Source organism: Erpetoichthys calabaricus, chromosome 9, assembly GCF_900747795.2.
Source record: "Erpetoichthys calabaricus chromosome 9, fErpCal1.3, whole genome shotgun sequence".
Lineage (NCBI taxonomy): Eukaryota > Metazoa > Chordata > Cladistia > Polypteriformes > Polypteridae > Erpetoichthys > Erpetoichthys calabaricus.
In genome coordinates this window covers 137,925,006-137,941,873 of record NC_041402.2, presented here as the reverse complement: position 1 = coordinate 137,941,873, position 16,868 = coordinate 137,925,006, and the positions used below count along the sequence as shown (strand labels likewise).

Below are 16,868 nucleotides of genomic sequence, written 5' to 3'. Positions count from 1 at the left end.
ATTACTTATTACCTTAACTCCTCTTTGATGTTGACTGTTTATTGTTTGATAAAATAGATAGATAGATAAATAGATAAAACAGATGGATAACTGAAGTGAAATATTCATATTTTGTAAATAACAGGATGAGTAGATAAATGATTTTTCTGGAATTCCGTAAAAAGATTAAAACCTGTTAAACGGAAATCTATTTTTACTTAACTAGTAGTAAAGACAAGAAGTTCTCTCTGATCTGTTATCAATTGCTTTCTGTTTTCCAGAAAGAACTAGGTCAGAAGGATCGCCTGCTACAACAACAGCAGACCAGGTTGGATGAGACAGCACGAAGGCTGACCGATATCACTCGCTTAAAGGTACTCAACACAATTCTGAACAAGACACAATGTTGCATTTACACCACCATCCTGATGTGAACTGATTTGAATTTTTTTACATATCTGATACAGATTGGATTTTGGTGTAAACACCCTAAAAAAACATTTATATCTTATGTTATATGTGTTACTAAATTCTAAGTAAATTCAGATTGCCTATATCCCATCCGAGTTTAAATACTGACAGAAAGTTTTTTCTCAGTGATGTGGCTTGATTAGGAAGAGATGGAGGATGTCTGGCTGCAGAGAAAGACAATTTCACATTATTAATCTAATTGACAAGTTCTCTAGCCACTGGGAGTCAAAGCAACTAACAATACTGTCCCATACTGCTCATGTGCATCCATACAGCAAAAAAGCCAGTGTTAAATGAACTCTTGTAGTGTAATTTAAGGCTGGCAATTTGCTGTGCAGAATCTTCTGTGAATGAAGGTGGAGGAAACCACAGCAGACTATACCAAAGCATAAAAAGCCATAGCCCTTCTGCACTAACTTGCCATATTTTGAAAATGAGCTGTACTTCTATTCTTAGCAAATTGAAGAGTCTAGGTAAAAAAAAAAATATATGCAGGGATCCATGTTTAAGTCTTACTTGTGTCACAGTGCATGTGCAGTGTATAGAGTCCACATAAGCTCTTCTATACCATGTAATGTAAATATCACAAACATTGGATCGGATTTCTTTACCATTTCAAATTCGAGCATTGAGACCATGTACTGTAAATGTGGCCATAATGCAGTGCAGTATTACATCATTTTGGTATTTATACTTATTACTTTCATTTTTGTTCTTTGAACTTTGCTAGCACAAAGAAATGTAATTTTGTTGAAAAGGTTGCAAATACTCATTTTAAATGTTTAAGGTAGGATAAATTCATATACAATGTTTGGATACCTGGACTGCAGTACCTAAATGTTTTTAAAAGAGAGTTTGTTTTTTTTCCAGCTATGGATAGGTACCATCTTTATAGATTCATTCACTCTGACCTTTTTTGGAAAACATATCCTCCCTGTCTAAAATTGTCCCTCATCTTACCATTCTGTTTAAGTTTATCTTCAGTTTAGTTTTATAATAAATTTACTTGCGGGTTGTGCTAATGTTTAGAAGATGAATGTCAACAGACTAATTGTTTTGGTGGTTTGTAAGACAAATTTCACAAAATCAATTCTATCCAGGAAAACATGTTATGTTATTTCAAGTTAAAAAATTCTTACAAAAAAAGTTTTACATTCCAGTAAACAGGAGCCTTAGTATATATAGTATGAGATAAAAAGGTCGATTCGTACTACATAATGTTTCCCTCATAATGAAAATAGTCAATGTGATTTGAATAATTTATGATTAAAAGTTTACTTGTATGCATTTTTCTAGTGTTCCTTTTTTTAATTTGATTTCCTTTATTAGGCTGACCTCCAGAGAGAGCTAGATCACAAAAGCAGTCTTATTGAAGATTTAATGAACAGAGAGCTTAATGAGGTATGTGAAGTAAAATTAATTAGATTATTTTTTCACAAATATAATTACAAATTATATAAATGATTTTTTTCATGGTCAAATCCAGTATTCTAAAAAAATTGTGGGGAAATGTTAGGTAGTAGGTAGAGTTTGCATGATTTGAATGCCAGTTTGATTCACAGCATTTCATATTTTGATTTGAAATTTTGTGGATTTACTGCTATATATCTCTCAGGGATCAGAAGTAGCTCTAACTAGTGTACCACCATACCATTTGTTAATCATTACAGTTTTCATGAATATTAAAGTCTTTACAGTAAAATCTGTGGAAAAATTCAATTTAAGAGAAAACAATGTCTTCATTACAGTAGTCCCTCCTCCATCGCGGGGGTTGCGTTCCAGAGCCACCCGCGAAATAAGAAAATCCGCGAAGTAGAAACCATATGTTTATATGGTTATTTTTATATTGTCATGCTTGAGTCACAGATTTGCGCAGAAACACAGGAGGTTGTAGAGAGACAGGAACGTTATTCAAACACTGCAAACAAACATTTGTCTCTTTTTCAAAAGTTTAAACTGTGCTCCATGACAAGACAGAGATGACAGTTCCGTCTCACAATTAAAAGAATGCAAACATATTTTCCTCTTCAAAGGAGTGCCCGTCAGGAGCATATAAAGTCACAGAGATAGAGAAAAGCAAACAAATCAATAGGGCTGTTTGCTTTTAAGTATGCGAAGCACCGCGGCACAAAGCTGTTGAAGGCGGCAGCTCACACCCCCCTCCGTCAGGAGCAGAGAAATAGAGAGAGAGAGCCAGAGTAAAACAAAGTCAAAAATCAATACGTGCCCTTTGAGCTTTTAAGTATGCGAAGCACCGTGCAGCATGTCCTTCAGGAAGCAGCTGCACACAGAAGGTAGAAACGTCCCTATCGTCTAGGTGTGCGAACAGCCCCCCTGCTCACACCCCCCTATGTCAGCGCAAGAGAGAGAGAGAGAGAGAGAGAGAAAGTAAGTTGGGTAGCTTCTCAGGCATCTGCCAATAGCGTCCCTTGTATGAAATCAACTGGGCAAACCAACTGAGGAAGCATGTACCAGAAATTAAAAGACCCATTGTCCGCAGAAACCCGCGAAGCAGCAAAATATCCGCGATATATATTTAAATATGCTTACATATAAAATCCGCGATGGAGTGAAGCCGCGAAAGGCGAAGCGCGATATAGCGAGGGATCACTGTATTAAAAGGAAAGTGTAACATAATCAAAAAAGCAATATTCAGAATTATTGCACTCAGTCATATTTTGAAATATTAAAAGTCCATTTCCTAAATGATTTTTTAAACTCTGTAAAAGTGGACACACATGTAATATGATACAAATGTCTACAGGAATTCAGTTATTGTAATTGATGTCACGCATTGCATGTTTCACAATTAGGTATTTTTTTTGTTCTACATGGACTCACATAGATCTCCCTCAGAGTTCATTTTGTTTCTCCTGCAGTGCAAAAACATACTGCTAGATTGTTGATGACTGTGTAAAGGTTTATGACAATTAAGAAATACTTTTTTTACACTAGACTTAAATATATTTATAAATTAAATGTTTTATAAAGCACCTGTCATCTCAAGGCCCTTTTACAAAGATATATGTCTGAAAACAGTATTTGCTCATTTACCTTTAATATTCAAGGGCTGCACATTATTTTCCTGTTTTAAAACTTTGTTTTTTGTCTTTATTTGCAGTCTGCTGCTTCCAGCTGCTCTCAGAACAATGGTTATACCCACCCTGTAATAAAAGGAAACATTACATCTTCACACAGAGGGGTATGTTGAAATACATTAATAGATTTAGTTAATTTAAGAGTAAATATTATTCTTATGCTGTGAATGATCTATTACTTAAAGATCATCTGCATTTTTCTACAATAAACTTACAGTCAACTTTGAATTCTGGATAATGAACTGCAGATAGTATTTTTAGTTACAATTCAACTAATTTCCTTAGTTCTGTTTATTTAACAGCTAAAATTCTTCATTGCAATATTTTATTAAAAAAAACAACATAGGACAGGCAAACCAAAGACAAATTGGCTGTCTCACTGGGCCTTCCCTATACAGTCTTGAAGATTTGTCTGTCTTATGTGGTGGCTCACAAACTTACCCAGCTTGAAAGTGCTGCCTTGTCAGTCTCCCTTCTGTCTTTACAATTCTGTCTCAATCCTGGCCGCTTCTTAGGCAACATCCACACTATTATGTTTTCATTTAAAAATAACAGTTTTAAATGAAAACAATCTCTGTCCACGCTAGCATTTTCACATAATTTCTGAAAGCATTTTCCTCCATACTAAAACAACTGAAAATACTTATCACATATTCATCCACCTACATTGGACATGCGCACAGCATAGATGTCTTAAACATCCAACACATACACTGTGCGATTTTGACACAATTTTAAGCCTGATGTTCAGTCTCCTGACTGATTTTCCGAGTTGGCCTAAATTTCAGCTTCATCAGCCATCATTTCATGTTTAGTATGAGAGTGGTTGTGAAGCCTGATTGTCTCTCATGATTGGGCAGTCACTCAATTAGAAGAATTTCCATCATGTCAGAAATTTCATTTGGCTTAATCTTAATGTTTTTACTTGATTTTACTTTAGCCTGATGATTTACAGCTGGTGCGTGATGCTCTTCGTAGTCTGAGAAACAGTTTTAGTGGGCATGATCCACAACATCACACCATTGATACTCTGGAACAGAGTATCTCCAGTCTTATGGAGCGACTACATTTGGTGGAAACACAAAAGAAGCATGACAAGAGGGTAATTTGTTTTATTTTTTTTCTGTCAAACAGAATGATAGGTAAAATCCACATTCAGCGCTGGTTCTTGGCAATTTAAATACCCTCAGTATTTCAGAGTAAATATTCTGGCCAATGTTGGACTTTACTAGTAGAAATCAATAATGAACATTGTTGAATAAATTGGGCTGCATCACTAGCCTATGGGACATTTAATAAAACAAACTCCAAGATGAAATAAAGGTAACAGTACAAATGTGCTGTTCAGTAAAAAGTTCTACTATTTATGATAGGTACTTTTTATGCTAGTTTAAACTTTGTAACAAATTAGTGTTATTTATGTCACAAAGATGTCAAAAGATATTACACAAAATGTCATAGTTGCTTCCTTTATAATGTAAGATTATACATCTGCCCTAGATGTAGGCTCTGACAGTTGAAGAATTAGATGACATCTAGGTGAAGCTGGATATGGGCACTCACATGTATTCTTCTGGCTATTGTTCAGGTGATATTTAATTGGTTAGATGAATTCAGAAAGAAGTTTATCCATCATTGAGATATAAAGAGCTAGTATGCCTTTTGTGTTACTGATAAACTGTGTCACTGATCCAGGCTGATGTTCTGTTTGTGGCATGGACCTTAGTGGAATATCAAGAAATATGCCACTCACTTCATTCCATTATAGTCTCTTTCTGTGACATTTTAGAAAGACCTTTTTTTGAGGACAATAGTAAATATCATGAGGTTTACTTCTGAAGGTTGTCTGTTTCTTACCTGATTATTAGTAACTGTTTTTAATATACCTGCAGCCTCGAGGAAAGTCTCCCAGACGTAGAGCTTTGCCCACAGAAAGGGATTCTTGGCCCCCAAGTACAAGTAAGTTCATTGTTCTTATTTGCTACATGCAGAACATAGCATAACTTATATTTATTGCTATTTCTAGCAAACAAAATTGAGCATATGCAAGCCATACATACATTATAACGTCATGGTAACCAAGGTTTCACATATATGGTACATTCTCAAAGATTATTCTAAAATCAGGGTTAGATCCACTTTAGAATTGATTATTATCCATCCATCCATTTTCCAACCCGCTGAATCCGAACACAGGGTCACAGGGGTTTGCCGGAGCCAATCCCAGCCAACACAGGGCACAAGGCAGGAACCAATCCCGGGCAGGGTGCCAACCCACCGCAGGACACACACAAACACACCCACACACCAAGCACACACTAGGGCCAATTTAGAATCGCCAATCCACCTAACCTGGATGTCTTTGGACTGTGGGAGGAAACCGGAGCGCCCAGAGGAAACCCACGCAGACACGGGGAGAACATGCAAACTCCACGCAGGGAAGACCCGGGAAGCGAACCTGGGTCTCCTAACTGCGAGGCAGCAGCGCTACCCACTGCGCCACCGTGCTGCCCATTGATTATTATACATCCATTTATTTACATACCCTTTAAGTCCAACTGTAAGGTCACAGGCATTTAAATTCTGATGTAAGAATGTACTTGATAAATTGTAATAAAAGTCATATCAATATGGTTCAGATCAATAACTACATAAAATTAAGGACTAGAAATGATGAATGTTCTGTATTTCATTGCTTAAGGTAAATCATACCGTAATGTTTTTTATATGATAACACCTATACTGTGATTGTGTTCTCATTCTCGACATCTGCCAACATTCAGATGATTTTGCTGTGATTGTCTTCTTAAAACAAATATGTGTTGTATATTACAGAGCTGCCTCACTCACATAGTAACCCCACACTAAGTACTGCTGCTTCCACCAAAGTGCTTTACTTCACAGACCGGTCTCTGACTCCCTTCATGGTCACCATTCCAAAAAGGTAAGAAATTGATTTGGGCTTAGTTTCGAAAAATTAATTTAATTTGTGAGAACCTGAGGGTAATCTGTGTGTGTTAGTCTTACAGAATACCTAAACCAGTTTTTATTCTAACACTACGGCCATTTCTTGCTACTAATTCAATTGTATCATTATTGATTGCGTTTACATGCCTACACAAATCCAGGATAAGTAACCCAGTTAAGGCAAAAACCGGAAGTCAGGTTTATAAAACTTGTGTAAGCACAAAAAGAGGCTCAAAATGTGCGTACGCAGTTTTCCATGCAGTAGATCAGATTTATAAAAGAAAACTTGATGGGAAATCTTGCATATATTTATAACAACTCTGTCCCATTTCTATGCAAAATTTTAGAGAAAATGGGAAATGATAACACCCTTGAGCAAGTAAGGTAATGCAGCCAAATCAACTAAATGATGACTCAAGCGTATAATGATTCATATCACCAAGCCGTTAATATAATGTGCACTGACGTGGCAAACATATTAAACCTTGAAAGTGATGAATGTGATTTGGCTGCCTATTGTCACTTCTAAGGATTAGAAACCAAAAGCACAATAACAAGCACAGGCGTGCTTAACTCCCTGCATACAGACAATTCTAAATCTGATGCCCTATAGCCTATTTATTGCCTAATGGTTTGACACAGCACGGCTTGTTTGGCAGTGCCTGAAGACTAAGGTAATGGTCATATTTGATTGGAACAAGCTTTTAGGGGCTGGTTACATTTTTTGCCAATGGTGATGATTGGCTTATGACCCGATTTAGATTTTTAAGTGCCATTCCCTCGAAATGACAGTATGTGCTGATTTGGTCCCAGCATTGGTAAGACAGATTGCCTGAAATTGGGCACTACCTGTACCTATTCTGGTTTCAAGAATGCTTGGCTTTCTGGCTACATACACCTACCAGAGGGAACTGGCTTATAGATCAGAAATATTTCAGCCAATCTTCAGCAGCATCATGCCTGCTGTGCTTTTGAAGCCATAAAAAACTGACGAGCCTCTACATTCAGTTTCCTTATGGTTTGGTTGTACATGCCAACATAAAAAGGAAATCTGCAGCAGTGTCAGGTTTTCCTAACATAAGTGTTGCAATTGACAGCACACCTATTGCAATAAGGGCACCTAGGAAGAATGTATCTGCTTTTGGTAATTGTAAGAATTTACATTCCCTTAATGCACATGTCATCTGTAATGCTATGATGAGACTAACTAACATTGTGGCTCAGTGGCCTGGGTCAAAACATGATTAACTTATTTGAGGCAAAGTAGCATTAATCAAACAACTTGTTGTATGTGAGGGTGGCTTGTTATTAAGGCAACTGGCTGAACCCTCTGTGTTTCATATAGCCTGTACTATTCATTGTAACAGCAATCATGTCATTACATGTGCCAGGTAATAGTGGCTACCCACTTAGGAGCCTTATGCCTTTCCCTGACCCCCAAAATGCAGACAACAGATGTTTCAATGCCGTGTGGAGCTCACCATAGGACTCCTTAAATGCAGATGCCATTTGTTGGATGCCTCAGGTGGGATGCTGCTTACCAACCAATGAAGGTCTACATCATGATTGTATATGTATGAGGTTCATTGGCATTGACCATATATGGCAGCTTCAGGGTGACAATAGGATGGGATTTGAGGCATGCTCACATAGGTAGAGTGCTCATATTTTCACACTTAATTTTTATAAATATAACCTCCTATGATGAATAAAAAATTTGGACGGCGTTTTCCCTCGCCCGGACGCGGGTCACCGGGGCCCCACTCTGGAGCCAGGCCTGGAGGTGGGGCTCGATGGAGAGCGCCTGGTGGCCGGGCTTGCACCCATGGGGCTCGGCCGGGCACAGCCCGAAGAAGCAACGTGGGTCCCCCTTTCCATGGGCTCACCACCTATGGGAGGGGCCAAGGAGGTCGGGTGCAGTGTGAGTTGGGTGGTGGCCGAAGGCGGGGACCTTGGCGATCCGATCCTCGGCTACAGAAGCTGGCTCTTGGGACGTGGAATGTCACCTCTCTGAAGGGGAAGGAGCCTGAGCTTGTGCACGAGGTTGAGAAGTTCCGGCTAGATATAGTCGGGCTCACCTCGACGCACATCTTGGACTCTGGAACCAATCTCCTTGAGAGGGGCTGGACTCTCTACCACTCTGGAGTTGCCTGCGGTGAGAGGCGCCGAGCTGGTGTGGGCATACTTATTGCCCCCCGACTTGCAGCCTGTACATTGGGGTTTACCCCGGTGGACGAGAGGGTAGCCTCCCTCCGCCTTCGGGTGGGGGGACAGGTTATAACTGTTGTTTGTGTGTATGCACCAAACAGCAGTTCGGAGTACCCACCCTTTTTGGAGTCCCTGGAGGGGGTGCTAGAGGGCATACCTTCTGGGGACTCCCTCATACTGCTGGGAGACTTCAATGCTCACGTGGGCAATGACAGTGAGACCTGGAAGGGCGTGATTGGGAGGAATGGCCCCCCCGATCTGAACCCGAGTGGTGTTTTGTTATTGGACTTCTGTGCTCGTCACGGATTGTCCATAACGAACACCATGTTCAAGCATAGGGGTGTTCATGTGTGCACTTGGCACCAGGACACCGTAGGCCTCAGTTCGATGATCGACTTTGTGGTCGTGTCGTCGGACCTGCGGCCACATGTCTTGGACACTCGGGTGAAGAGAGGGGCGGAGCTGTCAACTGATCACCACCTGGTGGTGAGTTGGCTCCGATGGTGGAGGAGGATGCCGGTCAGGCCTGGTAGGCCCAAACGTGTTGTGAGGGTCTGCTGGGAACGTCTGGCAGAGCCCCCTGTCAGAAGTAGCTTCAACTCCCACCTCCGGCAGAACTTCGACCATGTCCCGAGGGAGGTGGGGGGGCATTGAATCCGAATGGGCCATGTTCCATGCCTCTATTGTTGAGGCGGCTTACCGGAGCTGTGGCCATATGGTAGTCGGTGCCTGTCGTGGCAGCAATCCCCGAACCCGTTGGTGGACACCGGCGGTGAGGGATGCCGTCAAGCAGAAGAAGGAGTCCTACCGGTCCCTTTTGTCCTGTGGGACTCTGGAGGCAGCTGATAGGTACCGGCAGGCCAAGCGGAATGCGGCTTCAGTGGTTGCTGAGGCAAAAACTCGGGCATGGGAGGAGTTTGGGGAGGCCATGGAAAACGACTTTCGGACGGCTTCGAGGAGATTCTGGTCCACCGTCCGTTGTCTCAGGAGGGGGAAGCAGTGCAGTGTCAACACTATGTATGGTGGGGATGGTGCGCTGCTGACCTCGACTCGGGACGTTGTGGGTCGGTGGGGGGAGTATTTCGAAGACCTCCTCAATCCCACTAACATGCCTTCCAATGAGGAAGCAGAGCCTGGGGACTCGGAGGTGGGCTCCCCCATCTCTGGGACTGAGGTCACCGAGGTGGTCAAAAAACTCCTTGGTGGCAGGGCCCCGGGGGTGGATGAGATACGCCCGGAGTTCCACAAGACTCTGGATGTTATAGGGCTGTCTTGGTTGACACGTCTCTGCAACATCGCATGGACATCAGGGACAGTGCCTCTGGATTGGCAGACCGGGGTGGTGGTCCCACTCTTTAAGAAGGGGGACCGGAGGGTGTGTTCCAACTACAGAGGAATCACACTCCTCAGCCTCCCTGGAAAAGTCTATTCGGGGGTTCTGGAGAGGAGGGTTCGTCGGATAGTCGAACCTCGGATTCAGGAGGAACAGTGTGGTTTTTGTCCTGGTCGTGGAACAGTGGACCAGCTCTACACCCTTAGCAGGGTCCTGGAGGGTGCATGGGAGTTCGCCCAGCCAGTCTACATGTGTTTTGTGGACTTGGAAAAGGCGTTCGACCGTGTCCCTCGGGGAATCCTGTGGGGGGTACTCCGAGAGTATGGGGTACCGGACCCCCTGATAAGAGCTGTTCGGTCCCTGTACGATCAGTGTCAGACCTTGGTCCGAATTGCCGGCAGTAAGTCAAACCCGTTTCCAGTGAGAGTTGGACTCCACCAGGGCTGCCCTTTGTCACCGATTCTGTTCATAACTTTTATGGACAGAATTTCTAGGCGCAGGCAGGGTGTTGAGGGGGTCTGGCTTGGTGGACTCAGGATTGGGTCACTGCTTTTTGCAGATGATGTTGTCCTGTTTGCTTCATCAGGCCGTGATCTTCAGCTCTCTCTGGATCGGTTCGCAGCTGAGTGTGAAGTGGCTGGGATGGGAATCAGCACCTCCAAATCCGAGACCATGGTCCTCAGCCGGAAAAGGGTGGAGTGCCCTCTCAGGGTTGGGAGCGAGATCCTGCCCCAAGTGGAGGAGTTCAAGTATCTCGGAATCTAGTTCACGAGTGAGAGAAGAATGGAGCGTGAGATCGACAGGTGGATTGGTGCGGCGTCCACAGTGATGCGGGCTCTGCATCGGTCTGTCATGGTGAAAAAGGAGCTGAGCCGTAAGGCAAAGCTCTCAATTTACCAGTCGATCTATGTTCCTACCCTCACCTATGGTCATGAGCTATGGGTAGTGACCGAAAGAACGAGATCGCGAATACAAGTGGCTGAAATGAGTTTCCTCCGCAGGGTGTCTGGGCTCTCCCTTAAAGATAGGGTGAGACGCTCAGTCATCCGGGAGGGGCTCAGAGTAGTAGGGAGTCAGATGAGGTGGCTCGGGCATCTGATCAGGATGCCTCCTGGACGCCTCCCTGGTGAGATGTTCCGGGTACGTCCAACCGGGAGGAGGCCCCGGGGAAGACCCAGGACACGCTGGAGGGACTATGTCTCCTGGCTGGCCTGGGAACGCCTCTCGGGATTCTCCCGGAAGAGCTAGAAGAATTGGCCGGGGAGAGGGAAGTCTGGGCATCTCTGCTCAAGCTGCTGCCCCCGCGACCCGACCTCGGATAAGCGGAAGAGGATGGATGGATGGAGTTTTATAAATGAAACCCCTGGTTTCTTAAAAATCTTTGTTTACATGTATGAGTACACCTATGGAGTTTTAATTTGGCAATGCTCTTCGTTGTCATAATAATGCCCTTAAAATATTAATCATCATCAATTGCTGCCATAAACCTGAAAACAATCATGAAGCCTGTGTCTCCTGAGCAGTGCAAGAGTTACTTCTAAAAGTGATTAAATTACATAACTCATTACTTACAAAAATAATTACCTAAATATGTTATATAGTTACTTATTATTAAATTAATACTTTACTAATATGTTTCTGTTACCGGATTGCATGCAGCACACTCTTCTCTGCTGGGCTATGTGATTGAGCCCTGCAAAGGAGCGGCGTACCAGTATGTTTGCTTCTTGCTTTACACCCAGTGCTGTTGGGATAATAATAATGTAGATATTTTTATTTCTATAAAATATGTATTGTATTATGTTACTCATTACTTTAAAAAGTAACTGTACTATATAACACACTTTACTTTTAAGATGTTACCACCAACACTACTACTGAGATTGTTCTGCTGAGTTTAACATTGTAAATTCAGCTTATCAACATAAGTTTAGTGTTTTCTGAAATATTTAAACAGATTATTACAACTTGGAGAAGGGCTAATGTGATTGCCCAAGTATTTACCTCAGGAAATTCATCTTTGAGGACACTTCCACCGTTTTCTACCTGTGATTAGTGGATGCATGTGCGAAGCAGTCTTTTGCCCACTGACATGTGGAGGCTAACAGAGTGCGAATTACATGCGCAGAGTACAGAATCCTTAAGTGCAACTCTGACAAGGGTTTACATGGCCAAATTACTGGGTTACTCGCAAAGAAATCTATGTATCTTAACTAGGTTTCTCAGAGACCAATATCTGGGTTTCTCTAACCAGAATAAGGGTGTACATAGCATTTGTTAATCCAGATTTCTGTAAATAAGTGGTTTATTAAAGCATATGTAACACACTCAATAAGATAGCATTAGAGTAGAACTGCATCATTTTGTGTTCTTCATGTCTAGCATATTTGAAGTCTATTCAGTCTTCCTCATTTTTATTGTCTTCTTTCCTTAATTATCTACTAAATGTTGTTCCCTTGTAGTTAAAAACATATACACACGTACAAATAAAAAACTGTATACAATGAAGAGTAGAAGTTAATATAGTGTCATTTGTAATTTTGTGACAAGTCACTGCTTTAAAATATATTTTAGAAATGAATAGGAACCAAAATCAGAACAGATTTATTACAAGAAAACACATTTGCTATGTGTGAAACAAGGACATTTTGCTACATTTTTTGGAATAGTTAAACTATGGTAACTATGCACTGAAACTACTGGTGCCCTATTGATGCTATAGTACTTTGTCCTTTTTCCTTATCTTTGTTATTCTTTTATTTATTTATTTATTTATTTTATTTAAACTTCATCAAAGCTGAAGAACATTACTATCTGAAATTTACACCGTACACTGCATATTGTAATTGTATTAATTTTCAAAAGTTCAATCATAACTGCAGTTTGGTGGGCTCATTTAATTTCACCATAGGCACAACAGAAGTTTGCAGTTTCACTCCATGGAGAGTGGCCACTTAACTTATGCACACTTGTCTTATCTACAGTTCTGTCCACCTGTAGTCACTTCCTCACACAAACACCCTCATACCCATTACAACTGGAGCTGCTGCATCACTTGTGTATGCTTCCTGCATTAAGTAACCAGTTAACCTTTTATTCATTTTCTTTGTCTTCTCTAATGGCTGTCTTTGGCACCCACTGTTGTCTGTTAGCCCTTTCATCTTTCCTAGCTTTACCCCCTTACCCTGCTTATATCACAGCATGGCTTTTACATTTTCAAGCTCACACTGAGGAAGACTCAACAGCCAAAGCATTATCTCTGTAAATATTCTTTTCATTTTTCAGTCTTCATTTATTACCCCCTCATTATCGTACAAACTTATGCAGCCACTGACTGACTCCATATATTAACTGATAGTTTGATGAGCCCAGATAATCAGAAAAAGGTTACTGGACTCAAGTCTGAAATATTTTGTGCATGCTTTATTATGTTTGTAATTGTTAGAAGCGGGTTTTATTTTTTTTAAATTATTATTTTATTGATTTAGATATTTTTTTAAATGCAAAAATAACATTTATTTGCAATCATGTTCAACTCTCCTTTAGCTTGTCTCTCCTTTCCGTTTTGCCTCGCTATATCTTATATTGTGCTAGTGATATTTTGTGGTACTTTGAATTTATAGCAAGTTTCCCTCAAGTAAATTAAGTAATGGTTTATGCGTGTCTAATATTCTGGAAAATGATTCACTAAAACTGTTCAGTTGTCCCTGGAAAAGAATAAATTAATTATTGACATGTTTATAGCCCTAAGACAAAGAATAACTGAAAATTCAATGTGTGTTACAAATACTAAATGTATAGTTTTTGCACTACTTGTTGTAGGCTTGGGGAGGTAACACTGAAAGATTTCAAGGCAGCAATTGACCGAGAAGGTAACTTCAGGTACCATTTTAAGGCACTTGATCCCGAGTTTGGTACAGTCAAAGAGGAGGTATGGATCTGTTTTTTTTTCCCTTTGTTTTCTTATTTATTTTACTTTGATTTTTTTTATCCTACTCAGTATAATAAGTTGTCTTATGGATACATTAGAAAACCACATGAAGGATACTTGTCCATACTACTCCTACACCAGGAAATTTCTGCTAAATTTGAAAGAAAAATGTTAGGTTTCTAGTTTAAATGTTTTGGCTTTTTTACTGTACTTTTTATGGAAACATTGAGTTATATATACTACAGAGTGTCTAAATTTATTTTCTAATTTTTAACCAAAAATAGGCTCAAACCATTAAAAGGTACTTATAACCCTTTAGCCATACTGTATCTATAACCAAAAATACAATGTTTTTAAAAGAGTAAGTTCATTATTTTTTTGGATTGAAAAATTAATGGATTTATCATTTACTGGACTGGAGTGCCTGGTAACCAAAATTATTATAGTCAAAGAAAACTGTAACTGTAATAATGTATATAAAAAGTATTATGTTTTATTAAATGAAAACAAGACTGAAAGCTGGGTATAGTATACAAATTAAACTAAAATGAATACAGCACATTTAAAAACTAAATGAAATAAATTAAAGGGTGGAAATGAAAATCTGTTACATTTTTTTTAATTAACCAATTGCCAATTGCTGTTAATTAATATTTCCTTTGCGGTATATATAAATGCAGGCTCACAACTTAGAGTTTAGCACACACCATTTTCCAGTAGTATACAAAGCTGCAAGATTAGCAAATCACCCTGTGGAAAGTTTACAAAGGAGGGACAGCACAAGACGCTCCACCCAGTAATCTATTTTTAAAACTTAGCATGGAAAGCCTGCAGGCAAACCCTGTGAAAACTGACATTAAAATGACCGAACAGTTTGTCAGTGATTTGCTTTGAGGTAACTGGTTTGTGAAGCACAGCAAAGTAAAGCTCACTGAGCAAATCTGATCTCAAGCCAGTAAATCAGAGCCACAAAGAAGGTGGTTTAGGATGAATTATGACCATCAGCAAGTGGGTAACTTTTGTAACAATTAAACTGCAGTATTCTGAAAAAAAATCAGTTTTTATCAGCAATGAAATGAAAAATGTAACTAAATACGGCATATCAGAAAAAGCCACTTTGTATAAAATGTGCAAACATGCGCTGGCATGCAAAGCATGTTAAATGAGATGAACCATGAAGCAGACTGGATTAAGATATACAGATCATCTCACTGTTTAACACCCAGCCCCTGGATCAGACTCCGTTTGCTGTAGGCCTAAACATTTTCTTATTCCTGCCCACTGTCTTTTGTTTTTTGAAGACATCTAAATGGTGGTGGTGCAGTATTTTTTTCAGTTTCTTGTATTATTTTTGTCTTTTTTGAAAATAACTTTTTTGTATGAGGCTTTGATTTCCATTCAGCACTTCAGACTGCTGGGTTAGGCTCTGGTGGTTTAAGCAGATTTGATCTGTAAGGAATGGATAGAAACATTAACTGTTACAAAAAAATAGACCTGTTTCTGGGCAGTAGTCATTTTTACAAGTCTTAACATATGACTTTTTAGTAGTGTTTAATAATCTAGCTGTATGAGGTTAAGCTTGGTTCCTGCCTTGTGCCCTGTGTTGGCTGGGATTGGCTCCAGCAGACCCCCGTGACCCTCTGTTCGGATTCAGCGGGTTGGAAAATGGATGGATGTATTGTATAAATAGTTTAGTTTAAATAAACATTCCCTTTTAATAAATACATTTTCAAGTGTGTTCGATAATACATAAAAAGTAGTTAAGATTGCTCCAAACATAATGTGTGCAGAGGCATCTGCTAATTTCAAAGAATCATCCAGGGCAGGGAGTATGGACCTTCCTCTGCATGCTGCCCTATGGGTCTACCATTTTGAAGGTATTGGCGGTATATTTATCTATGCCACTGCTGGCCTTTAGTTTCAGGATTAACCAAATACTTCCAATAAACTACACTCTTGACTTTCCTGCTAATTTCCCTTGCGATGCTGCCTGAATGAATGAAAATTGCATAACCTTTAGGCAAAACCACCAACAAAAACAGTCTTGCTATGTACTACCACCTAACTACAATATGTGAAATTGTAAAAATGTCATGTCATTTTCTAACCCACTTAATCCAGGCCAGGGTCACAGGGTGGCTAAATAAGATAGCATAGGGCACAAGGCAGGAACAAACCCTGGACAGGATGCCAGTCCATCTCAGGGCAAATACACACACCAAACACACACGTTGGCCAATTTAGTGTCACCAGTTCACCTAGCCTGCATGTCTTTGGACAGCGGAAGGAAATGAGAGCACGCGGAGGAAACCCACACAGACACAGGGAGAACATGCAAACTCCATGCAGGGAGGACCTGGGACATGAGCCCTGGTCTCCTCACTATGAGGTGGCAGTGCTATCACAGCTCCACCAAAATTATGAAAATGATAATAAAATTAAAAAATTACTGGTGTACAAAGCAAGCAACTGAACGCACCATATCATATGTGTCACCTTAATAAAGAAAGTTAGAAAGTGAAATTGAATTGCCAACGATTAATCAATCATTCACAATTAAATACTTATTTCTGGCTGAAAAACAGTAGAGGTGCTATTTTGGAAAAACTCTCGCTTTCTCCAGAATGTATTGTTGTGCTGTGATTACTACTGAATAACCATTATGTGGTTTGCTCATTGCAAACTGCAACCAAGTTGACTTAATGCAAATAATTTTTCATTTGCTGACTTCCATTTCAATTCATGCACATGAATGATCCATGTGTTCTTAAAGAGATTACTGTACATGAATACAAACATTGAGGCATGAGGCAAGATACAATCTGAATAAAGCATACTAAGCAGTAGTAAGCTACCTTGTAGAATGCAAGTAGTATCTGAT

At 40.2% G+C, this 16,868-nt stretch overlaps 1 protein-coding gene across 3 annotated transcripts in view; it reads left to right on the top strand.

Annotated features, from left to right (window-relative positions):
• LOC114658160 (dixin-like) overlaps window positions 1-16,868 on the top strand; it is a 171,142-nt gene that overhangs the window by 150,853 nt on the left and 3,421 nt on the right. For all 3 annotated transcript variants that reach the window (XM_051931805.1, XM_051931804.1, XM_028810240.2), the window contains 7 exons: window positions 261-353; window positions 1,780-1,851; window positions 3,572-3,652; window positions 4,489-4,650; window positions 5,441-5,507; window positions 6,384-6,492; window positions 13,879-13,987. In XM_051931805.1, the coding sequence (XP_051787765.1) occupies window positions 261-353; window positions 1,780-1,851; window positions 3,572-3,652; window positions 4,489-4,650; window positions 5,441-5,507; window positions 6,384-6,492; window positions 13,879-13,987 (693 nt within the window). The remainder of the gene's footprint in view (window positions 1-260; window positions 354-1,779; window positions 1,852-3,571; window positions 3,653-4,488; window positions 4,651-5,440; window positions 5,508-6,383; window positions 6,493-13,878; window positions 13,988-16,868) is intronic.